This window comes from Citrus sinensis, chromosome 4, assembly GCF_022201045.2.
Source record: "Citrus sinensis cultivar Valencia sweet orange chromosome 4, DVS_A1.0, whole genome shotgun sequence".
Lineage (NCBI taxonomy): Eukaryota > Viridiplantae > Streptophyta > Magnoliopsida > Sapindales > Rutaceae > Citrus > Citrus sinensis.
The window spans coordinates 21,478,507-21,504,812 of NC_068559.1; the positions used below are offsets into that span (position 1 = coordinate 21,478,507).

A 26,306-nucleotide genomic window follows, 5' to 3' on the forward strand; every position below is an offset into this window, starting at 1 on the left:
GTTTCTCTTGATCTTTTGGTGCTATAGGAATCTGATTATATCCTGAGTAGCCATCTAAAAAGCAATAAAATTCATGACCTGCCAATCTATCAAGCATTTGGTCGATAAATAGTAAAAGGAAAATGGTCTTTACGTGTGACAGAATTCAACTTTCTATAATCAATGCATACACGTCATCCTGTAGTCACTCTAGTGGGTATCAATTCAATATCGGCATTCGTAACTACTATGACTTCTGACTTTTTGGGGACAACTTGTACAAGACTGACCCATTAACTATCAGAAATTGGGTAAATGATACATGCGTCTAATAACTTAAAGACTTAAGTTCTAACAACTTCTTTCATGTTAGGATTTAACCGACGTTGCATTTCCCTAGTAGATTTAGCATTTTCATTAAGGTGAATGTAATGTGTGCAGTCTACTGGGTTTATACCTTTAATGTCTGCTATGGTCCATCCTAATGCTCCTTTGTGCTCTTTTAAAACATCCAACAACTTACTTTTTTGTTCGTCATTTAGGGATGATGAGATGATTGCCGGTAGAGTACTTTCTTCTCTCAAAAATGCATATTCCAAAGTGTTGGGTAATGGTTTGAGCTCGAGTTTCGGTGGTGATTCTGATGATGGGATGAGTTTCTTTTCTAATGGTGCTAGTTGTTCAACTTTTGACTTCCATTTATTAGTGTCCATGGATGATGCTGAGTCAAGTAGGGCGTTGACCTCATCGACTGATCTGTCAATATCAAAATCCAAACCAAAGTGAGTTAAATATGTTTGTAAAGGGTCATCACTAAGGTTTGAAAGAAAAATGTCATCAATTAATACTTCAATTAAATCTACATAACAATTCCATTATATAGATTATGAGGTTGTTTGGCAATGTTGAAGATGTTCAACTCCATAGTCATGTTGCCAAATGAAAACTGCATATTTCCAATCCTGCATTGAATGTGAGCATCCGCAGTTGCCAAGAAAGGTCGGCCTAGAATAATGGGGATGTGCTTCCTTGAATCCTGTATTGGTTGAGTGTCAATAACAATGAAATCAACAGGAAAATAAAACTTGTCTATCTGGAAAAGCACATTCTCCATAATACCACAAGGTATTTTCGTGGACCGATCTGCAAGCTGTAACACTACTGGAGTTGGATGTAATTTCCCAAGTCCAAGTTTCACAAATACTAAATAAGGCAATAGATTTACACTAGCTCCTAAATCCAACAAAGCATTCTCAATTGTGTGGTTCCCTATACTACATGAGATAGTGAGGGAGCTTGGGTCTTTGTAATTTAGATGAATTTTATGTTGGAGGATAAAACTAACGTTTTCTGTTAAAAATGCCTTTTTTTGAACATGAATGTTTCTCTTTTTAGTACAAAGGTCTTTAAGAAACTTGGCATAAGATGGAACTTGTTTAATAGCATCAAGCAAAAGGATGTTAACACTTACCTGTTTGAAGATTTCAAAAATCTCACCTGCGGATTTTCCTTTCTTTCCTTTAGCTAACCTCTGAGGAAATGGGGCTTTGGGAATATATTCTCGTGGGTTAGTTTCTTCTTTCTCCTTCGATGGTGAGTCCTCAACATTCACAGGTACAATTTAATTTTCTTTTGTCACCGGCATCTCCACTTCGTTGTCGACTTTTTTGCCTTTTCACAAGGTCATGACTGCTTTGACCTTTCCATGCTGCTGTGGTGAACTGGTACTTGCTTCATGTACTCCTTTAGGATTAGGCACTTGTTAACTTGGAAACTTGCCTTTCTCAACAGTCATTGCCAAGGTCTGAATTGAAGAAGCAAGTTGTCCCACTATCTTCTCGAGGCTTGAAACTGATTGGGCATGTGAGTTGAAACATGCTCTTAACTCATTTCGTAGTCCATCAATGGTGCGGTTCTGTTACTCAATCGTGGAGTGAGTAAGATTCTTGAAATTCTGGAATGCATCCTCCCATGCTCTGAGTTAAGAGTAGTTCTGGTTCTGATTGTATGGTCTAAATGATGGCTGAGAGGCTTGAGGAACTTGAGGAATTGGTTGCATTGATGGAGCTGGAGTTGCTGGTCCATTTTGTTGGAATCCTTGAGACCATGAAAAATTGGGGTGATCTCTCCATCTAGGGTTATATGTGTTGGAGTATGGGTTGTAATTTGATGGTTTTCTCATTACACCTATGACATTGGCTTGATCTGAGTATGAGTCATGATCATGTGGCTCTGTTGATTTAGCAGTTGATAACGATGCTATTTATCGAGAGAGACCTTCAATTATCGCTTTGACTTCTTTAATTTCTGAACTTGACTCGCCAATGTGAACCTCATTCACTCCCTTAATTCTTCTAGTATTCCTGAGTGATCGACTCCGTTGTTGGGAATTATCCGCTTGTTGCTGGAAGAATTCCCAAATCTCTGATGCACTTTTTGACATTAACTCTCCTCCACTTGTTGCCATTAGCCATTCTTGCACATTCGACAATAATCCCTCCAGAAAGTATTGGCATTGGTGCCATTTCTCGTATCCATGATGTGGACACTTCAAGAGTAGCCCATTAAATCGCTTCTATGTTTCGAAAAATTGTTCGTCTTCTCTCTGGGTAAATTCTGAAATTTCCCTGCAAATAACATTGGTTTTATGCACCGGGAAATATTTATTCAAAAATTTCGTAACCATTTGTTCCCACGATGTAATGCTATTAGCAAGCAATGTATTGAGCCATGAACGAGCTCTATTTTTTAAAGAAAATGGGAATAGTCTAAGCTTAACACCATCATCTGAAAAATTCTCATATCTACATATTTGACAAACAGCATGAAAATCATTCAAATGATTATATGGGTCCTCATTTTCTAGGCCATAAAATGTTGGGAGACAATTTAGCACATTAGGTTTTAGTTCAAAACTCCTAACAACTACATTTGGGTATCTTATGCATGATGTGCTCAAATTAGCTAAAGGACTGAAGTAGTCCTTAAATGGCCTCTCATGTGGTTGCAAATCCATTTTATTTGTGTGTGCAAAGTATTTTCTCAAGTTCAAGGCCTATAGGTTCATGATTAGGTAATAATGACCTACGACCATGCATGCAAAAGAACAAAAAAAAAAAATGGGAACAAAACAAATAAAAAAAAAATGAGAAATTATAATACTAACCTTATTGCGCTATTACAACCTTATTATAAAAACACACAAAAATACGTAACTAAAAAAAAATTAGTAAGATAAACAAAAATTACAAAGAAGGAAAAAAAATAACTTGAAAATTAAATTACAGAATTTTAAAGAAGAAAAAAAGAAAAGACATACTAACCTCTAAATGTCGATTCACTTTTTTTTCTTTTTTTTATAAGAAAAAAATACAAGAAAACAAATAAAAGAAATTATTCTAAAAAATTAATTCTACAAATTAAAATAACTTACCTCTCCGGTAATGGTGCCAAAAACTTGTTGTGCAAATTTTATTGAACTCGCAAGTGCACAAATCTATTGTAGAATAGATTAATGGAGACGAGTGTCTATCCCACGAGGAGGTAGATTTTAACTATATGTAGAATTAATTTTCTATGAGGGTGGTTAGATTTATGGTGAAAATGATTTGGATTATCCTAAAATTTGAATTAAAATGGCAAGAGAAAATTGAAGTGAAAATCTATTAAATTGACGTACTTTGGTATCTGGATCTGTATCAACATGCACCATGGGCTAAATATTCTTTATTAATACCAATTAAATCATAAGGGGGGAATCCACACCTCATGAACCACACTCTAATCAATATGGTGCTAAGGGCTTATTGTGCCAAATAATAATAACATTGTACTAAAGAGCCGGTGAAACCAAGGCAATATCTAGACAAGATTATTATTATTTGTCGACGAAAAGTCAAAATATCCACAAAAACTAAAGGGGAAGAGAAAATAAATTTACCACATAAAGCCCATGACACATGTTGAGACTTCACCTTCAACCCAAGTTTGAAAGAAAATTAGCTACTCATAATTGAACTAGGGGCAAAAAGAAAATTTATTAAAATACATAGAAAATACAAGATGGAGAAGGAATTACAGAAAATTGAGTCCAAAAATGAATTCAGAGATATCCAATTAGGGGGGGAGGCCCCTTTTTTATAGATACATTGAGTAAATTGTGGCCATTAGATTAAAAATAGTTTGGACGCTCAGGATTGCGCCACGTCATCAGTCAACAGTACGCGGTTTGACCACGCGGGTGAACAGTAACACAGTTTGACTCGGGTTGAACAGTGACGCGGTTTGGTTGAAAATAATCCTGTGTAATGCATGTACCGTACGCGAGATTTTTGGTCCACTGATATGCTGTCACGTCATCGATTAACAGTGCATCGATTAACAGTGCATAAGAATTTTAGTCCAATAGGATCATGACACCTCATCAGTCAATGCCACATCATCAGTCAATGCCACGTCATCAATCCATCTATGTGAACAGTGTCGTGAACAGTAACATAGACAGTACCGTACATGTGAATAGTACCGTATATGTGAACAGTGCCATTTTCTTTTTATGCTCCTCCTAAGGTTTTCGACCGTCCTGATAAAAAAAGCGATGTCCGTTTTGCTATTTGATCTCTCGTTCATTGTGAAATGACTATGATGCCCCTAAAATACATAAAATACTTAATTATAATACAACACATATAATTAAATGACAAGAAGTTTAAATACATAAAAGTAAGGGTGTTAGTAAAACTTGAAATGTAAAATGACAATTTTCTCCTTTATAAATATACATTTTCTAACACTCAACAACAGCCTCTTGGTGTGACAGGCACCCCGTCGCACCAAGAGACAGCGCGATGTTTGGTGCTGCCTTTTTTGTGCTTTTGTTCATAATTTATTAACATATAATACTTTTAACTTGTACCAGATAATTGGGAAAATCAAAAATAGCATTGCATAACCCACCCGGACTGATGAAAGAACTGGGAATGATGAAGATACCTTATGCTAATCACTTTCCCGGGCGTATCACGAGTATGTGCAAATTAGATGTCGTTGTTAATGCCATCCGAGAAAAATTAATAATGCAACAGTTGCAACTGTTCAAAGACAATATATTTGGGCATTTCCTACAGTGCCGAAGCTATCCGTTCAGAGGCGTAATTGTACACAATATATTGTTTCGGCAAGTGTCCCATGACGCTGGAAATGAAAAGAATGAGTTATGGTTTCAAGTTGGCAACCATTTGATACGGCTATCGATTGGAGAGTGATGCCCAGTAATAGGACTTTTCTATAGCAAAAATGTCTTTTTGACGAAGCATAAAACAAGTCATTGGTTATTTAAAAAGTACTTTGGAGGCAGGAATCCCGGTATAAATCTTGGCCAGTTCGAGGAAATATTTATGAACTTAGACTTCAAGACTATGGATGACACCGATGCGCTAAAAATCGCCATGTTTTACTTTGCTGATAGAGTGCTAAATGGAAGAAAAGATCATTGTCAAATCAATTTCAAGTTGCTTAATGAGGTAGATGACATAAATCACTTTCAAAGTTGTCCGTGTGGTCGTTTGTCATGGGAAACAATATATAAAAGCATTGATAATGCATTGAACGGCAAAGCCAATAAATTTAAGAGGGCAAGCGCAGAAAATCCCTTGCATAGAATTGAGAAATACAATTTTTACGGCTTTATGTCTGCAATGTATGTGAGTGAAGAATTTTTTTTATAACTTAGTTTTATTATAATAATTATTTAAATGACACATTTTTTTACTTCGTATCTTTCCTTGTTGAAGGCATGGATTTTTGAAGCGATTGGAGGACTACCATCACAGTGGGCGGTGAAAATTAGGAGGAATAGTCCTCGGATCGTACGATGGAAGCCCGTGGCTTCTTCAAATATAAACTTCGGCGAAGTCTATTCATACCTCAATGAGCGTCTTGTAAGTCATTTATATGTATGTCTGTATATCGCTGTTAAATAATAGATGGTTATACTAATAGAAAATTTGGTATTCTTTATGACAGGATGGCACCATTTTTCAAACCCTCAAACCATATGCAAAGGAGAGAGCCACAAATTATTAGAAGAGTGTCGAGGATTACGTGCCATATTTGCCAAGTTGGGTCCGTAATGTGGGTATCCTTTACAGTATGATTGAAAACCGAATGCAAAGTCATTTATATGTTTGTTATTTTTTGTATTTACTGTTTTCTGTTTTAATTGGTGCAGCACCAGCCTTCAATCAACGTGCCATCCATTACAGGGCCAAACGAGGCGGATCATGACACCACGAACCAAATAGAACTACAGCAGAGTCCTGTTGAGGATGATTATGCTGCCGACGACCATTATGAATCCACACACGATTCAGATGGTAGAAATGAGCTGGAGGTAATTTATGTCGTCCTGAACATTTTGTTTCATCACATATACCTAATTTCAACACTTTGTCATTACTTTCTTATTTTGTAATAATAGGCAAGGACTAAGTTCCGCAATGATTATTTCGTTCAACGACTGGACAAAATAAAGTCTTCCATTCATGAGTTGAGGTCGGAACTTCATGCTGGACACAGTTCCATTAACGAACTTAAGTCAGAACTTCTTGAAGAACGCAGAGAAGCACAACAATATAAAGAAGCGGTCATGGGGTTTATGGCTTCGTTTGGCGCGGGTTCTTCAAAGGGCGCGTACGATGATTCTCTGTTTGGCCCCTCGCACACGGTGAGCAAGTTTCATATGCTTTTGTTATGTTATTATGATTTCAAACCCGAAATTATTTTAATATGTTCATCTCCTCGAAACAACAGGCCCCAGATGGCTCTGGTCTGAACGTTGATGCTGGCTACAGTACACTTACTTATGCTGGTAATGACGACGAGCACGCCCCCATGTCGTTGTACAGTCTATATGGGGACATAAGTGGTGACAATGTACAGATATTCACGGAGGCACCTCCCGGCATTAGTAAGTTTGGCCGTCCGTACCGACCGTCGTATATCTTTGGTAGTCCTTACTTCATTCCTCCTTTCAAGAGAGTTAGGAATGTCAGGCCTCTACCCGCACTCAATATTACGGACTATGAAATTGATGAAAGATCAAGTGTGGATATGAATCCGCTTAGGGGACTAGAAGATTCAAGGCTATGTGAGGAGTTTGATCAGTGGTTTACCGATAAATTTTTCGTGGATCGGCCCGTCCAACAGTCCCGAAATTTCTTTGAAATACTCGTGGGCAAAACTTCGATGAGGTGGCTTGGTGACGAGGTAAGTGTGTTTAATGGTCAGTACATTACAATATTGTTCATATTCCCGCTGGCATGGATTATGTTCTAAATTTTCTTGGTCTAATCCCTTCACAGCATATTCACACGTATTACTGCTTGATCAGCGAGAAGCAACGGCGGTTTCCAAACGCACTACCGCAGCGCGTCGCGCATACAGATATATACTTTTGGGCATGTTTACGAACTCTATAATCATTAACTATAATTTCGATGTTTTAAATATCTCGAAATGTTATTAATTTTCTACTCATCATGTAATAAGTGTTCCTAAAGTAATTATAGAACAATGGTAGTTGTGATATCTATTCATTACAATATGGCAGTAATTTGAACTGCTATATTGATGGGCGAGAAGATATCATGTCCAAACCGTTTACGGACGTCGATATGGTAAGAATTGTCACTCAATCTTATGGTAATTATGTATTAAATATACTAATTTAGCATTTTTTTATGGAGATATTCATCCTTGTGAATTTGGGAGGTGATCATTGGGTACTAGCTCGAGCGGACCTTTGCGCGAAGAGGGTGCGAATTTACGACTCGTTGGTTACCTTTCGCGATGGCAAAACATATTTGTATAAATTCAAACCTCTTCAGGTCGTCTTCCTTCAATTGCTTCAAAATGTTTGATTCTACAACATCCGACATGAGCTGCAGAGTGCCAACCCTTGGAAAGTAAGAATCGTTAAGGATGTGCCCCAACAAGAACCTAGAAGTGGTGATTGCGGTGTATTTATGTTGATGTTTACAATGTATTTGATGTTCAGGCTAAAACTTGATTTTGATAGTAGCCACGGGCATTACTTCAGGAAGAAAATTGCTGTAGATATATTCACGGGCAATATTGCCTTGTAAGTCATTATATTGTGTTCAGACTTGATGTATGGATGTAGATTATTTTTCTAATAGATATAAACTTTTGATATATTCATATATTTAGCTATAAGTAATTGTTGATCTACTTTAGTACTCATTATGCAAATGAATATAAAATAATATACCTTATTACATATAATTGTAAAATAAATTATAATAAGAGTTCAGAATCCATAATTAGTTACAATGATACAGTCAGTTTGGATTCGACACAATGAGATTTTTATATCTCTTGCGGTTATGACCTGGTTGGTTGCATCGACCGCATCTCACAGTTCTTCGGTTAACATCCTCACCGATAGAATGAATTCTTAACTCTGGACGACGACCAGGTGGTGGTGCTTCGATCGGTGGGTTAACTCTGATTTCTTGGATTTCTTCTGAAATGTCCCAATCTGTCATGTCACCAACCAGCTCCACTGGTTCTGCATATGCCATGACCAATGAATCTTTAGAGTAATAATAAAAGCAAAGACTTATGTAATCCACACGGACGATCAGACAAGCAGCAATTGCATGCGCACAAACAAGTTGATCGAGTTAGAATACTCTACAGGAGCAAGTTCTTTCATGAATGTCAATTATCTCTTCTTTCATACCTCCACCCAAAACATGAAATCGATGCTGAGACACAGGCCGAACGGTCATTCTTTCGGCACAAATTCTCCTTTCGCTGACTATTTCATCTACCTACGTCGTTAGCCGAGTGCTCATCGATTCAGCCATAATTTTCCTGTCATAAACCCATTGCTGTAGTGTTTTTCTAAAGTGATCAACAAGATAAGTTACATGTTCCACAGTTCCCTTGTTGAGTGTTAGAAAATGCATATTTATAAAGGAAAAAACTATCATTTTACATTTCAAGTTTTACTAACAACCCTTACTTTTATGTATTTAACATTCTTGTGATTTAATTACGTGTATTTTATTTTAATTAAGTAATTTATGTATTTTAGGGGCATTATAGTCATTTCACAATAAAGGAGAGATCAGACGGCAAAACGGACATCACTTTTGAACTCAGGACGGTCGAAAACCTTAGGAGGAGCATAAAAGGAAAAATGATACTATTCACATGTACAGTACTATTCACGGATACGATACTGTCTACGTTACTGTTCATGACACTGTTCACATAGACGGATCGATGACGTGGCATTGACCGATGACGTGGCATTGACTGATGAGGTGTCACGATCCTGTTGGACTAAAATTCTTATATACTGTTGATGGTGACGTGGCGGCATATTAGTGGACGAAAAATCTCGCGTACGGTGCATGCATCACACAGGATTATTTTCAATCAAACCGCGTTACTGTTCATCCGGGTCAAACCGTGTTACTATTCATCCGCGTGGTCAAACCGTGGACTGTTGACTGATGACATGGCGCAATCCTGAGCGTCCACACTGTTTTTAATCCGATGGCCATGATTTACTCCATGTATTTATAAAAAGGGGGTCTTTCCCCCCTAATTTGATATCTCTGAATCCATTTTTGGGATCCATTTTCTGTAATTCCTTTTCCATCTTGTATTTTCTTCGTATTTTAATAAATTTCCATTTTGCCCCTAGTTCAATTATGAGTGGCTAATTTTCTTTCAAGCTTGGGTTGAAGGTGAAGTCTCAACATGTGTCATGGGCTTAATTTGGTAAATTTATTTTCTCTTCCCCTCTAGTTTTTGTGGATGTTTTGACTTTTCGTCGACAAATAATACTAATCTTGTCTAGTACCGCCTTGGTTTCACCGGCCCTCTAGTACAAGGTTATTATTATTTGGCACGATAAGCCCTTAGCACCATATTGATTAGAGCGTGTTTCATGAGGTGTGGATTCCCCCCTCATGATTTAATTGGCATTAATAAGGAATATTTAGCCCATGATGCATGTTGATGCAGATCCTAATACTCAAGTACGTCATTTCAATAAAATTATCTTCAATTTATTATCGCCATTGCAATTCCAATTTTAGAATCTCAATTCCAATTTTAGGATAATTTAAATCACTTCCACCATAATTTCAACCACCCATTTACAAAATTAATTCTACATATAATTAAAATCCACCTCCTCGTGGGATCGACACTCGTCACCATTGATCTATACTACAATAGATTCGTGCGCTTGCGAGTACATTAAAATTTACACAACATCCCTCATTAAAGAATTCACGCTTTCCGCAATGTTGGTGGTAAGTATGATGTATCTCCTACCTTCAAATTCAGACCTTGCCCAATTACATGTACCCACATTATTCTCTAAGTAATCAGCCACGTCCGAGTAGAGCATCCACAACCCTTCAAGTTGTCTTTTAAATTCTTCGTGTCCATATGTCTTTGCTGCATTAATAAAGGCTGATTCAAATTGATCCCAAATAGCTTTAGACATCATGAATTTAGACTTAATATTGCCTTTGACATGGTAAAAACAAACTCCATGAGCAGCAATGTGAAATGCTTTTAAAACGGCTCTCTTGATGGCAGTGCATCGATCAGAGATAAATACTAACTTTGGCATATCGTTAATCACTCCATGTAACTTCGTCATAAACCATTCCCAAGCATAATTGTTTTCTGAATCCATGACCCCAATAGCTAACGGATACAATTGATTATTACCATCCAGACATGTTGCTACAAACATGCTTCCACGATATAGCCCCTTTAAATGAGTGTCATCTACAGCGATCACAAACCTAATGTACTGCGTGAAGCCCTTGATGGAAGATCCAAGCGCAACAAAGTAGTATAGGAAATTATTATCTCCATCCCACTGGAGGTGTGTCACGGTACCCTCATTTGCTTTGGTCAAAACGTGAGAGTATTTGGGAAGTAAGTTGTATGACTCAGCAGGGTTCCCTCGTACTATTTCAAGACCGACTTCTTTAGCCCGATATGCTTGCTGATATGTTAACTGGACCCCGTATTCTTACTGCATGTCTGCTCTAATGTCATTCGACTTGTATATCCGTTTATCCTGAATAAATTTATCCGCAATAAGATGGCCAACAACCCGACTCCTAACTTGACGGAGGCCACTAGGCAAAACCTCATTAGAGCATGTATGAACATTGTCCACTCTTCTCACTACCCAAGGAACATTCAGCTCATCTGAACCTCTCATTGCGCGAAGACACCAATTACATGATTCCGAAAGAACAGTGAGCCTCAAAGCGTGTCGTTGTGGACCATGCAATCTTGAAATCAAACTTTTCCCACAAGGCCACTTTGCACAATTCCAGTATTAACTCATTCTTCTCAGCGAACAACTTTTCCACACCAATGTCAGCAGAATTACAGTTTCTAGCTAAGTCTAGAGCAATCAAGTTTGAAGGCAAAACTGGAGCAAGACTCACTAAGGGATTAACTGTTGTCCTCCTCCTCGAACGGGCCATCGGAGGAATATGTCGGTTGTCTCTATTGTTAATAGGAATATCATACTGATGGTCATCCTCATCATTGATAGGAATATCGGAATTACCAATGCCCCTATCATCAACTTCAGTATTGGAGTTCTTGCCTTGCACACTATTGAACGGTTCCAAATAAGCATTATCAGCTTCTGTGTTGTTGGTGTCATAACCAGGATCATCATAACTGCGGAACTCATTATTGTGAAATGGAGAGTAATGTTGCTCTAACGATGTCCCTAATGGTAACACATTTTCTTCAACATCTGCTAACGTAATGCCATTATCATCAATAGTGTCATTGTTTTCATTGACTGGTGTGTAATGTTGCTGGAACGACATTTGTTGTAGTAACACCTCTTCCCCAATATCGGGGACAGACTCGGTTGCTCTAAATAAAGTTTCACTTTCCACAAGTGGCTCAGGATTTTTGGCTGGAACTCAAGGATATGTGGTGACAAATATAGGGAGGCATCCATAATTGACCACATCAGAGGCCATGTGCAGCACAACATTAACCATTTCATCATTAAATATGTCCATAGGTAGTGAACATGCACGATACATTGTGTTACTAGACCTCAAAATTGTCTTCATCGTCAAACCATATTAATTAGGATTTATCTGTAAAATTTCATACACCCTTGCCAGAAATTGCTCAAACATACAATTTTTCTGAACTAAAAATGTTGTATTCTTCACATTCACGTACTCCATACGACCATCTGCTAACGTCTCCCACCAACCGTCGTAACATAATTGAAGTACAACGGAATCCATTAAACCTAAAAATTATTAAAAAAAAACAAAAGAGATAAGATTCCACACTACAAAATCTAGTAAAGTGAATATACAGTACATTTATGTTGATGAAATGAAGTATACAATTTTGGGTTTGCTTCGTCTCATTGTAAGTTTCGAAACGATATATTATATGCCTAAAATGAACACATGTAGCCTAAGTTATTACTTTTGAAAAATAGCTCAAATTTAGTAAGACAGACAGTATGACAGGTGTCTGTCTCACATAAAACCAGTGGGAACAAGTGAGACAGGCACCTGTCCAATTTGCCTGTCTCACATAAAACCAGTGGGTTTATATGTGCGACAGGCGCCTGTCCCACTTGCCTGTCGCACATATTTTGGTGAGACAGGCAAGTGGGATAGGTGCATGTCTCACATAAATCTGCTGGTTTTATGTGAGACTGACGCTTGTCTCACTTGTTCTGGGTTTCTATTTTGCTCGATTTTTCAAGGGTTTCAATTATTGATTTTCATTTCTCAACTCAAACTAACTACTTTAACAAGTCACATTATTTTGTTAATGAAAAATAACAATGTTTGCAATAAAAACTCACTTCAATTTCGAACTCAAATGATAAAATCAATAGATTAAAAGTTAAGGTTATGGTAAGAATATAAACTAACCTTAAGAAGTTCTCCAATTGATAATTATATCTTCAATTATGTAATACTTGTTTGATGAAATTTGTTAATTTATTTAGAGTGATGAAGTTTGTTGAGTGATGGAGTTTGTTGAGTGATGGAGTTTGTTAAGTTGAAAAGAGAAAAATGGTGGAAGTGCAGGAATTGCTGGAATTGAAAAGGGAAAAGTGGCATGCTTTTGTAAATTTGATGAAAGTGATGAGGGTAATGTAGTCCAAGAATAGAGTGTTTGGCTAGTTATAATAGAAAAATTTTTGAAGGATTAAAGTTGAAAAACGCTTAATTTTTTTTGGCTATTTTTATAAATTTCCGTAAATTTTTGTATTCGCTGTAAGTAACTTTTATTGTAACTTGGCAGGATCATTTTTTATTATGAACTACTGAAAACTTGAGCGCACTATAGCGTGCATGGGTGCTACACCACTAAAATAGGCATATTTGTTCCAGAGTTAGGGAAGGTCACGACATTCAAATCATGGCAAATGCTATGTTACAATTAATGTAACATACACACTCAACAACAACCACACAAATTGTGTGGGTCCATTATTTGTGTGGTTGTTGTTGAGTGTGTATGTTACATTAATTGTAACATAGGGGCTCCCTCAAATCATTCCTAAATTGATGACGTTGTACTGAACTATTGGTGGGCTCTTTCTAAGATAGTTGAAAATGCTACGTGGCAAAAAGGCAGTGGTCCACTTAAGCAACAATGAAAGCTTATTGTGACTCACACGCCACCAATCCATTATAATCTGACAGCTGGACCGGGGCCAAAAGCCTGACGTGCACTTTAAGATGTTGGATTTATTTCTTAGGGATCAGCATTATTTGTTCTGATTATGTTATATTTCATAAGATTAATACGTGAGAAACTTCAAAATATTAAGGTGCAATCTTAATAAAGTCATTTATTAAATAATTAAATATTATATTAATGAGACTATATTTATATTGTTTTAATTTATATTGAGAAGATAATTTTATAGCAACACATAAAAGATTCATACATTCTGCCACAACATTTAAATAACTCTATTATGAATTTACTGTTCACAAAATTGGCACTAGCCAAGAATGTAGAGCACCGGCTCTCTCCCTCCCACTCTAGTTCTTGTGCTGGCGATGTGTATGAATGTGCGGTGGCTTCAAAGCCTGGTTTGCAGCGGTGATTTGTAGAGATCGGATCAAGGCAGCAGCGGCAGCAGCTAGTAGAAGCTTCAAAGTAAGCTTGAAAGCAGAGCCATGGCTAACCAAAGTAAAGACCCGAACTCATTTCCTTCCTCAAGCACGTGTTTAATGGGATTTGCAAAATCATATAGGCTTAGAATTATATTCAGCATAAGATGCTCGTTTCAAATTTCTCATATATAGCCTTTTGTTTTCACCAGCGCTTTTTTTAAATATTACATTACAAATAGACTAATATGACAATATCTATCCTAAATTTATTGATACATTCTAAATCAACTTTATAAGGATGCAATGTGAATATTTGGGTTCACAATGAAAATTACACAATTATAATAATTTGATAAATAAAATTAGGTAGTGGTTACAGTAGAGTTGTTTCATCGTAGAGTATTAATGATAACCGTTACATCATAACAATAAGTGCAGATTTAATATTTATCTTTATGATCTTATAATTATCATCAGTGCTCCACCGTGAAGCAATTCTAATATAACCAAACTTATAAAATTATAATTGAAGAAGTGAATGTAACACCTTTATCAAGAAGATAAATAAATAAATAAAAGCAACACAATACTCTTGGTCGCTAAGTTATATAATAATGTAATTTACAACCAAAAAAAAGTTTTTCCAAACAAGCCAAATGTAATTTACCTATTAACCACCTTTGGATTATTGGGCACATGGATGACTACTTTACAGATTCTATGAGATACGCCCACCCAAAATAAGTGAAATGGAGGTGGGCTCAAGTGAGCCATTCATAAGGATTAGAAACATATATGGCTTAAGGAATATGTAAGGTACCAAGCTCCTATTCGGCACAACTCGTGAATTGATATAAGTTACATTATTATATAACTCAAGGGTCATATTTGTAGATGCTATAGTGCTTTTTGACAAGACAACCTCATTTTTAGAGCATGGATTTGAATCTAATAATTGTTGAGACTCATTTTTTCTCCTAATTTAATTGTGTAGGGATGGATATCTCCTCTAATATAGGTCTTGTTATAATAAATTTGATCTAAATTATTCTCAATAAAGATTACAAATTGTAAAATTAAATATACTTTAAATTATAATATACATATGTATAAATAAAATCCCAATACATATGTCCCTTCTCTTGTAGACCTATTGGCAAGTAATGAAGTTGGGGCAGAGTCAATAATCGTAATTATTACTTTATTGACTACTTATTTTAATTATGGCTAAGGGCTTTACTATTAGTGCAAATTCGTCTCGCTTGCAGGGCTCAGCGGTTTTCTCATGCTTTTGAAGTTCAGCCCAACGCCCACCGCCCAGCTCGAACACTCCTTTTAGGTAGTGTTTATTTTCTGGAGTGGGAGTGTGGAGTGTGGATTTCTCCCACTCCAGTGTTTACTTACCTTAAAAAAGGGAGGAGTGAGAGTGGAAATCCGTGAGTCCCACTCAATTTTGGAGTGGGGAGTGGGATTCCCACTCCCATGGGGGGAGGTGGGAGTGGGAATCCACTCCCCCCTCTTCCCATTTTATTCTTATAAAAATAAATAAATAAATAATATTTAATAAAATAAATAATATCATATTTAATAAAATAAATAATATCATATTTATTAAAAATAATAATTATATCATATTTATTTTATTAAATTTAATAAAATAAAAATAAATAAATATTATATTTAAATTAATAATATTAAACATTAATATTATTAAAATATTAATTAATTATTTAATAATAATAAATATTTTATTCTAAAAAAATATTAATTTTGTACTATATTATCAATAATAATATTTCATTTGTGTTGCTATTATTAATAATTTTTATTCACATAATTTAAATTTAAATTAATAAAAAATTACGATTTACATAATTAAGAATATTAGTAATTATTATTAATTTATAAATATAATAAAATATTTATTTTATTTTCCAAATATATTTTTTATTAATTTTTTAATTACAAATTAGAATTCTATACATAAAGATAAAATTGTAATTTAAAACAATTTACTCCCAATCCAAGACAAAGTAAACAAATAATTAAGATTCTAATTGACAATCCATACTTTCATTTAGTCTAAGTAAACACCTTACTCTCACTCCCACTCCACACTCCTAATCCAAGGATTCTCACTCCAATCCAAAAAGTAAACGCAGCATTAATGTCTCATGACACCTACTTTTTCTTTTCATTTAGACTTCAAGTTTTTTAATACCATAAATACCCTTTGCTCTTAAGCCCTATCTACTATTAGTTCTTTTTCTTTTAAAGATTTCTCACTCATAAAACAAAATAAATTTCTCTTACAGTCTTGTTTATCTACCCTCCATACAACAAAATTTTCTGGCTAATAACTCCTATAATGCTAATCGTTAATTTAAAATAAACATATTTATATTTTAGTCTAAAAGTAGATTTTAATATGAGGATAATTAATTTTCTAAAAAAATAATGAAAGAAACAAAAATTATTTCAATAGAGCAATTAGATAGATGAAGATTGAAGACTCATAAACAGAAAAATAAATAATGACTTGTTGATATATTTAAAGAGAGAGGATTTGTGAAGAAAACCAATAATATATGGTGGGTTTTGAGGGGGGGGGGGGAAGAGAGAAAGAGTAAAAATATTTAATTAGAATTATATATTTATCGAGTTGGACTATTAACACTCCTCCAAAATCTTATTAAAATCCCATATTCAATTATACTAAATTTAATGCCAAAAGCATCAATCCCATATTCAATTATACTAAATTTAATGCCAAAAACACCCTGCTTTTTAAGAAACACAATTAATTTATGTATTTTAATTTTCTATTATCTTCTTGCTCCTAAAATTATTTTATAGTCTTATTACCTCAGCCTCCACACACAATTTCTATGCATGATAAACTTTTTAATACAAATCAATGAATTAAATTGAATATCTTTGAGATTATTGTTAAGAAGGTTTTAATATGAATATAAAATAAAAATCATATAATTAATTTGTCAAACCGGAGTTTGTTAATAATCAATAGATTGAATCAATTATTGAAGAAAGAAAAATATAGAGAACTTAAGAAAAAAAAATTGCAAAAGAGAGAGAGAGAAAGAAAACATACGTGATTTATAGTAGAGTTTTCGTCCCTAAATGTAATTATAATAGGAGAGGAAATTTAAGAGAATTTTGGAGAAGTGCCAACAGTTCAAGTTATAACTCATATCTATTTTTAGATGTAATTACATTGGGAAATGGGTGTTATAAGGATAATGAAGGTGTATATATATATATATATATATTATAATTAGAGCTCTACAAATATTTACAACGAAAACTACCCTTATTAAAATTAAAAAATAAAAAAAATTATTTTTTTTCCGGACGTCACCAATCCACCATCACGGTTTTGTTGCATTAGATGCTATCCATTGGTGGGGGGGGAATGGTGAAGAAACAATTAAGACTTGATGAGGTTGATTTTCATTTGGGTAATTTTTAAAAACCTCCCCTGAGGTTTGGGCTTGTTGCAAGTAGATGGCGAGAATTTGTTTATTTGTAAAAAACCCCCTACCGTCAGTTAATTTTAACATTAACCGTTAGTTGACCGTGCAAAGACAATATTACCCTTAACAATAGTTTGTAGACGGAAATAACTAAAAAAAAAATTAAAATTGTTGGCGCGAAAAGCACAAACCCTATTTTTTGACAATTTTATCCTTATCAATTCCAAAGATTTATAATATCATAGGTAAAGATTATAACTATTTCATTTTCAAGTTTTTAATTTTATCTTTTTTGTAAGAACTTTAAGAAAATATTAATAATTTAAAGAGGATTTTTTAAATTTTAAATTTTATTTTTTTGTAGGAACTTTAAGAAAATATCAATAATTTAAAGAGGGTAAAATAGCCAACAATTTTAATTTTTTTTTTAGTTATTTCCGTCTACAAACTATTGTTAAGGGTAATATTATCTTTGCACAGTCAACTAACGGTCAATGTTAAAGTTAACTGACAGTAGGGGGTTTTTTACAAATAAATAAATTCTCGTCATCTACTTGCAACAAGCCCAAACTTCAGGGGAGGTTTTTAAAAATTACCCATTTTCATTTTGTGTAATAATGATTGGCTTCTGATTCAGAAGCTGTCGTTTTCACTCATGAAAAAAGCTTTTGATTTACAAATAAAAGACGGCGAGGAGCGGCGACAATAGCAACGGTGAATGGCCGTGACTGCAGCGGTTGGTTTGAAGGTCACTAGGTGTTGATGTGGCTAGGTCTAGGTGAAGACTAAGAGCTACAATGGTGGATAACGCCTATCTTCATGAACGAATTAAGTATAAACTATATAACTTGAATGAATGTTCGAGAGAGAGAGAGAGAGAGAGCACTGATGAGAAATGAAAAAAAAGTTATTTTTAATTAAATTTTTATATTTAGTAAGAGCATATTTCAAAATAAATGAAACTAATTAGAAAGTGGGGACTGATGAGATAAATTGAGGATCAAAATATTAATTCTTATAACAACTCCGTATAATTTGTAAAAAACAAATTCATATATTAAAATTAACAATCTTCACATAAATTTTCACTCTAAAAACCGGTAGTTTTTTTAAGCTTTTATTATAAAATACATATAAATCTTAAAATTTTAAATTATTTTTTTTGTTAGATAATTTCTATCTCCATAATTCTAAACTCTTATAATTTTATTAAAAGAAATATTTTAATTGAAATTGAAATATAAATATAAATTATGAAATGGGTGTGTAAAAATTTTGTTAAAAAAATAATAAATTTAATTATTTAATTAAATTTTCATTCAAAAAGAAATGAATTAATTTACTTTTAGTTATTTAAATAATTTCAATTGAAAAAGAGATTTATGAGGAATTTTGAGGGGTGTCAAAAGCTTTACTCTTTTTATTTTTCAGTTACTTCGTGCAAGTCCCCTCTGTTTCTCACCCATCTCAAGTTTGGCCCAACTCACTGTAAGATGGTCTCAGAAGTTGGACTGTTTGGTTTTTGCATTTTGAGGCCCAAGTTTCATTTGCACTTTTACTCGAAAGGGTAGTTGATGTTGCAGTAGTTTTTATTTATTTATTATTATTATTATTATTATTATTATTATTATTATTATGTCTTAATTAAGTAATTCTTTTAACACTTTGTATACTTGAGGTTAGAGAAAAGAAAAAAGGAAAAAAGGTAGGAGTGGACAATTTAATCTTATCCTATTGTCAATATTACACTTAAAAAATGTCACATGAAGAAAAGGAAGAAAACAAAAATTATAAAGTAAAACTGTAAGAGCAAACATAAAACCTAAAAATTACTGACCACTCAACCCACGGATGGTTTGCTAATTTGTATTAAGTTATTAGATTATTGAAATAAAATAAATATAAGTTTATTTATTTTGCATTAGTAAATAACATTAAATTATTGTAAATTTATAATATTAAATTGGTAAGTAGTATCATTGAATTTTAAATATATAAATTATTATTCGGAAAAAAATAATTAAATGAAAATGATTTCAAATGTATTTAGGGGAAAAGAAAATCTTCATTATCTACATTTTAAAGCAGACCAAATGAAAAATGGGTTAATTTTGTCCTGCACCCAACTGTTTCAACATTTTTTGCCACGCACCCATATGTTTCGAAAATATTCACTCCACACCCAATTCCGTTAATTTGACCGTTTATTCTAACGGTCAAAGGGTAAATTTGGAAATTCATATCCTAAATATTATTTGATGTGATAAATTAAATTTATTTGATAATTTAATTGATGAAATTATTATTAATTACCTTTAAATAAAATTTTTTAATGTAAACATTAATTATTAAATTAACATTTTATCTCATTTTATTTTTCTCTAATTCAAGATAAGGGGTATTTCGGACATTTACTTAAATTTCAAATAGCTCCGTTAAACATAACGGTCAAATTAACGGAATTGGGTGTGGAGTGAGTATTTTCGAAACATATGGATGCGTGGTGAAAAATGTTGAAACAGTTGGGGGCAGGACAAAATTAACCCATGAAAAATATTTATTCGACTTCATTGGAGAACAAATTTATTAAAAAATGAAATAAAAGAAAGAAGAAGTAGAAGAAAAGAATTAATTATACTTAAAAAAAAAAAAAAAAAGGAGAGAAGAAGAAGAAGAAAAGAAAAACGTTTCATGAAAGCAACTGCCGAGATCACGAACAAAACCGTGACAACGCCACTGCAGAGAGATAGAGAGGGACACTGTAGAGATACAGCTAAACGTTTCGTTACTGTTGTTTTGTTGAAGAACCTTAAAAAGAAAATAAATAAAAAGGAAAAAGAAAATCAATGGGGTGGGGAATTGCGATCTACGAAGGAACGGTGGTGACTGGATCGTTGATACTATTGGGATGGGCAGGTCTCTGGTTCTTGAACATAAGATTATACAAAGAGTACGAAGAGAAGAGAGCGTTGGTTCAGATCATTTTCAGTGTCGTTTTTGCTTTCTCTTGCAATCTTCTCCAGCTCGTTCTCTTCGAAATCATCCCTATTCTCTCCAAAGAGTAAGCAACCTCTTCACCTTTCACTTGAGACTTTTTTATTTAGCTTCAGATCATTTGCTGTTTGGCAGCTGAGAAACGTGAAGAAATTAGATTTTGAATTTATTGATTCGGTAGCAGATATTAGGGGTTACTTTGAGTTGAGGGAGTGAGGTCGAGTCCGGGTACATTCGAGCTGTGGCTTTTAAGATATTAAAAATGTGGAATATATGTGTATTCTCCTTCACGTTTAATCAGGATACGTGATCATTTTTGTTCCTTCTTTAATGCATTTGGTCTGATATGGTTTTAGTTAACTCTGGATGTAGGGCAAGAGTGGTGAACTGGAAGGTGGACTTGTTTTGTTTGATATTGCTATTGGTTTTCATGCTCCCTTACTATCACTGCTACTTGATGCTTTGTAACAGCGGTATGTTGTTGTCTATATCAAGTCTCGTTAATCCATCGCTGTCCCTCTCTTGTGCTCCATTTTCTTGATTGACTATTTTGTTTTGGATTTCACATCGGGCCTCATTTTTAGGGCCAAACACATTATAACATCTCTACTGTTTCTCTTTCTTTTTTTGTCTACCTGTTGAGATATGACTGTAATTTCAGGTGTAAGGAAGGAGCGGGCTGCACTTGGAGCCATCCTGTTCTTGCTGGCATTTCTTTATGCTTTCTGGCGCATGGGCATTCACTTTCCTATGCCATCACCTGAAAAAGGTTTTGCTTTTCTGTTTGTTCTTTTGCATAACATGTGTCTTTTCTCGTGTAATTTTCTTTTGAAGCATTTCAAAAATCGTGTATTTAACCTTCTCATGATTTTGTTTTGCAGGTTTTTTCACCATCCCTCAGTTGGTTAGTAGAATTGGAGTCATTGGTGTCACTGTAATGGCTGTGCTAGCCGGTTTTGGAGCTGTAAATTTGCCATACAGTTATTTATCACTTTTCATCAGGTAATTGAATGATACTGTTTCATTATGTTTAAACTTATGACTGATAGGATAAGAATTTGCTTGATCCATAATTGTCGGTACCTTCTTTGAACTTGTTTCATCATTACACTTGATACGCATGACCCTGCACCCACATAATCCTAAACACTGGTATTTCCGTGTTTTTCATGAGATTATATCCAAAGAATATCCAGAAACTGCAATTCTTAGGTTATGGAGAATCATTATCAAAATCACATACCAAAAACCTCCTAAGTTTCTTTGCCATGTTTTGATTTCTGATTTCCTACTTTCTTATTACGATAGAGAGATTGATGAATCAGAAATCAAGGCCTTGGAAAGACAGCTGATGCAATCGATTGAGACTTGTATTGCCAAGAAAAAGAAGATCATTCTTTGTCAAATGGAGATGGATCGAATTCAAGGATCAGAAGAGGTTTGCTTTGTATTGCCATATTTATTATCCTGTTGTTTCCAAAACTAATATTGCTTTAGTCCTCAACCGTCATGGGGAAAGCTTTTAGAGGCAGCTGGTTCTTTATACTTGAGAGATTTGTTTGTGCAAGTAATTCATTGAGGTTTTAAATTCAAAGGTTCTGTGATCTCATTTTGAGCTTGTTTCTCTTTACTGCTTAGTATTTGGAATCCATATCTTGATATGTTAACTGGTTATTCTTAAAGCCAACACCTCCAAATTTAATCATTTCACATTTTCCTTTACTGTTGGATGTTTTCAAACCCAAATTGTTGTATACTTTGCAAATCTTTAGGACTAACTGTGCTTTCATCTCCCTTGGTGCTCATTAAAAGCTGTCTTTTTCAGAAACTAAAGGCTAGATCTTTTTTCAAGCGGATTGTGGGCACAGTTGTACGATCTGTTCAAGACGACCAAAAGGAGCAAGGTCATTATTTTCCCCGTGTTTCTTTGCAATTATGTTATTTTATATTTTAGCCTTTGCTTTCCTCAAATGATATCCTTTGATATGGTTTTTGTCTATTAAGATATTAAAATCATGGAAGCTGAGGTACAAGCTTTAGAGGAGCTCTCAAAGCAGTTATTCCTGGAAATCTATGAGCTTCGCCAGGCTAAGGTTCATTCTTTAAGATATTTTTTCAATCCTGCTATTTACTTAATTGGATTTTTGGAGCTACTATGCCCTTTTCAAATGTTGCCCTATGGATATCTTATTCTTAGTGATATACTCGGTCTTATTCTTATTTTGCAGGAGGCTGCTGCTTATTCTCGTACCTGGAGAGGCCACATGCAGAATCTGCTTGGCTACGCATTGTCTATCTATTGTGTTTATAAAATGATCAAGGTATGGCTGAGTTTCTTTTGATGGATTGTGTAAAGATTATTATTTTTTGTTTTGTTTATTCAAGTTTCGCTTGTAGTACAACTAATTAACCAGTTACTGGTAAGGTTCTATATTATATTGTCGTAAAAATTTCAAATTAAAATCAGGTTGCTTGTGTTTGGGGAACTGAAGTTGGGGTTTGGATTTCATCCCACAAACCTGACTTTCCAGTTTGACTAGGGTTTTAAACCTGATTCTGATTAGAAAATGTTTACAATCTAAATCCAAAATCTGTAGTAGTGTGCATTGTTATTGCTTTAATCCTTATTATGATGGATTTTAAGATTGAATAGGTTATTCAATTGTTAGTTTTCATCTGTCTGCGTAACTAATAGCTTTCTTGTCTTTTGTTGTTTCTGTTGATCTCTCTCCAATTCAGTGCCCGTAAACAACAGATTTTTTGTTCTTGTGTGGTCATTTCTTATAGTTTCAGTCATGAAGTATTATATAAATTTCATGGACTTTTATGCCACTCTAATATTTTATACTCATCAATTTTAACCTCTGTATCCATGCTAAACTCTTCCCAATTTAATTATGGGTGCTTAGAGAATCCAATTTTGACAGGAAGTTAAAAGATCATGATTAGACGTAAATGTTTTTGCTTTTTATTCACAATATTCAATTTTATCCTGAAATCTGACATTAAAAAAATAATAATAAAAATTAGAAAGAAAAATCCTGAAATCTGATATAGAATTTAGAGCTTTAAATTCCAAATTAACCATTAAGGCAATGGATTAGATTCTAAAAAATTTTCGATCGTGGTTTCTCCCTGTGTTTGGAAAAGTTACTTTCTGGAATATTGTGAACAATTTTGGGAATTCATGGCTCAGAAATCTTTTTTGATACCATTAGTTTAAATGATTTTCATTCAGCATTTAAGTTTTGATGAATTGAAACTTAGGTCTCTGATCAATCTAATTGTTATGTGCAGTCTTTACAGAGTGTTGTTTTCAAGGAGGTAACTTCTCTCTTGCTTAATGATCCTTTTCATTGATATGCTTATTTTTTGTTGATATGGTTTCAAATTTCAGAACCACTTTGCTTTGTCTTCTGAACACATTTACCTTCTCTTCTTTTACAGGCTGGTTCAGTTGATCCTGTGACAATGACAATTAGCATATTCTTGCAGTTCTTTGATATAGGAATCAATGCTCAATTATTATCACAGGTTAGTTGTCAATCCTGGCTACCTCAATCTGATGACAGATCTCATAATTTATGGTCCTTTAACTTTCCACCTTTTTCGGTGATTTAAAAGTGAACGATTGTTTCTCCTGTGTTTAATAAAATTTAACAACTTCCTGTCTTGTTAAAATCTTTGATATTTCTTATGAATAATCTTGTTTGTGAAACACAAAAGGTACTGAAATCTTTTGGGTTTTATATTTCACTTGTGCCGAACTTCTATGGACCTTGTAGGATGTAAAAATCAAATGGACTATAAAGTGCATAACTGCTAAAATTGTTACCTGCTTTGATAAATCTGTTGCTTGGGCTGACTGCTATCATCTATCTAATGCTGTTTATAATAGTTCTGCAGTATATCTCCCTTTTGTTTATTGGGATGCTGATCGTTATGTCGGTACGGGGTTTCTTAATGAACGTAATGAAGGTATTCCTGCGCTTTCCTTAGTTATTCGTGGTTAATCGTTTTGCTTATGCATGTTATGGAGGAATTATATATCAACTTGGTGATTGTCCTTAATTTTGAGCCTAAACCCTTGAAAAAATGCCCTATTGAGCATCACCATTCTGTATAGTCATTGAACTAGGAGCTTCTAACAACTCTCAAGTATCTAAACTTAAATTCTTCGTTTTGTATGGATAATCATACTGGTGGTTTTCTCATTCTTTTCAGATAGTTCTGGCATGGGCTTTGCATTTTAAAATGTCCAGGGTTGGTGCATGTCTAGGGCAGTGGATTAATAATCAGTATAAAATTTCCTTAGGAAGAAAGTGGCAAAGGCTTGATGGAATAGTTGTCCTAATTGCTTCGCTTACCCTACAGCTTAACTTCAAATTTTTTTGGCTGTGTGCAGTTTTTCTTTGCAGTCTCCAGAGTAGGGAGTGGATCTTCCAGCAATGTTGTACTTTTCCTGTCTGAAATTATGGGAATGTATTTTGTCTCTTCAATTCTTTTGATAAGAAAAAGTCTTGCCATTGAATACAGGTAAGCTTATTGTCGACGTATGATTTATGCATTTTATGTCAGATATTACAATAGGTACATTTTTGTGATTAAGAAGCAACTTACTGAAATGGTGATCAAGTGACAATAAGTGTTAATGTTTTATGCACTGCATAGTTTTGTGCCGCAAATCCTTTTTTCCGGTCAAGTTTTCATGTGAAATTTTCCTTCAAAATATGGATAGAAGATTTATAACTTTTTGAAGCCTTTCTGAACAGCTTGGAGCCATTATGAATTCTGAAATCAGCACATATTTTGATATGCATTGAATAGTGCGGCAGCTCCATGTATTTGTTTTTTGCCACGTTCATATGGTATTAGAACCCTGTTGGAGTTTCATGGCTGGTAATTCTTTGCAGGATTATCATAACAGAGGTATTGGGTGGGGAAATTCAATTTGACTTTTACCATCGGTGGTTTGATGCAATCTTTGTAGCCAGTGCTTTCCTCTCTCTTCTCTTGCTTTCTGCACATTATACATCTCGCCAGGCTGATAAGCACCCAATTGATTAACGTGTTCATATGTAAGTATGTGTTTAGTGACTCATTAATTATGAGTCGTTCTCAACAATTAGACATCCACTGATAGGATTCTTTCTTGTTCTGCAACAATTCACCTGCAGTATGTCTCATTAATCGCACATTAGGTTTCTGCAAACTATTCTCAATAATAGTTAGATTATTGGATGACTCGTTTGCTGCTTGCATTATTTATTTCTTGTTTTTCTATGAAAATGAATATTTCTTGCAAATTGCAGGTTTCAAATTACATAAATTACAGCGGTTTGTTGAAAGAAGATATTAAATACCTCCAGGCAAGAAATTGTTAACTCAGTTCTTGTACATGGAAGAAAAAATTAGTCAATGCTGTACGTGCAAGATTTTTTTGAACAAAATATCTCACTTGTAAGATTGGATTTTGTTAATTGATTAATTAAATTTACCATTCTTTGACCAGGTGCTACATCGTAGTCATAGAGCTATGAAATTATTTCTTACATTTGTTCCTTTTTTCTTTTGTTTCAAAAAGTCTTCAGTAATTGTGTTTCAACAGCAACCTCGCATGAGAAAGCAAAACGAAAAA

General features: G+C 34.3%; 2 protein-coding genes across 3 annotated transcripts; one reads left to right on the forward strand and one right to left on the reverse strand.

Moving 5' to 3' along the window:
* Positions 1–10,285: 10,285 nt before the first annotated feature.
* Positions 10,286–11,266, reverse strand: LOC107175086 (uncharacterized). Its single transcript, XM_015526429.1, has 2 exons — positions 11,168–11,266; positions 10,286–11,056 (listed from the first exon to the last, which is right to left on the reverse strand). The coding sequence occupies exons 1-2, from the start codon at positions 11,264–11,266 to the stop codon at positions 10,286–10,288; spliced, it is 870 nt and encodes a 289-aa protein (XP_015381915.1).
* A 9,044-nt stretch (positions 11,267–20,310) lies between these two features.
* LOC102624398 (GPCR-type G protein COLD1) lies at positions 20,311–26,176 on the forward strand. Of its 2 annotated transcripts, XM_006494877.4 has the most exons (14): positions 20,312–20,735; positions 21,041–21,141; positions 21,330–21,437; positions 21,550–21,670; positions 21,977–22,106; positions 22,494–22,572; positions 22,673–22,761; positions 22,897–22,989; positions 23,966–23,992; positions 24,116–24,202; positions 24,575–24,646; positions 25,074–25,204; positions 25,582–25,746; positions 25,981–26,176. In XM_006494877.4, exons 1-13 carry the CDS (start codon positions 20,521–20,523, stop codon positions 25,733–25,735), a joined length of 1,407 nt encoding a protein of 468 aa, XP_006494940.1. In that variant the 5' UTR covers positions 20,312–20,520; the 3' UTR covers positions 25,736–25,746; positions 25,981–26,176. The 2 variants fall into 2 exon arrangements, with proteins under 2 accessions (XP_052295662.1, XP_006494940.1); XM_052439702.1 differs by lacking the exon at positions 25,981–26,176 and having other exon boundaries at positions 20,311–20,735; positions 25,582–25,909.
* Positions 26,177–26,306: the final 130 nt, after the last annotated feature.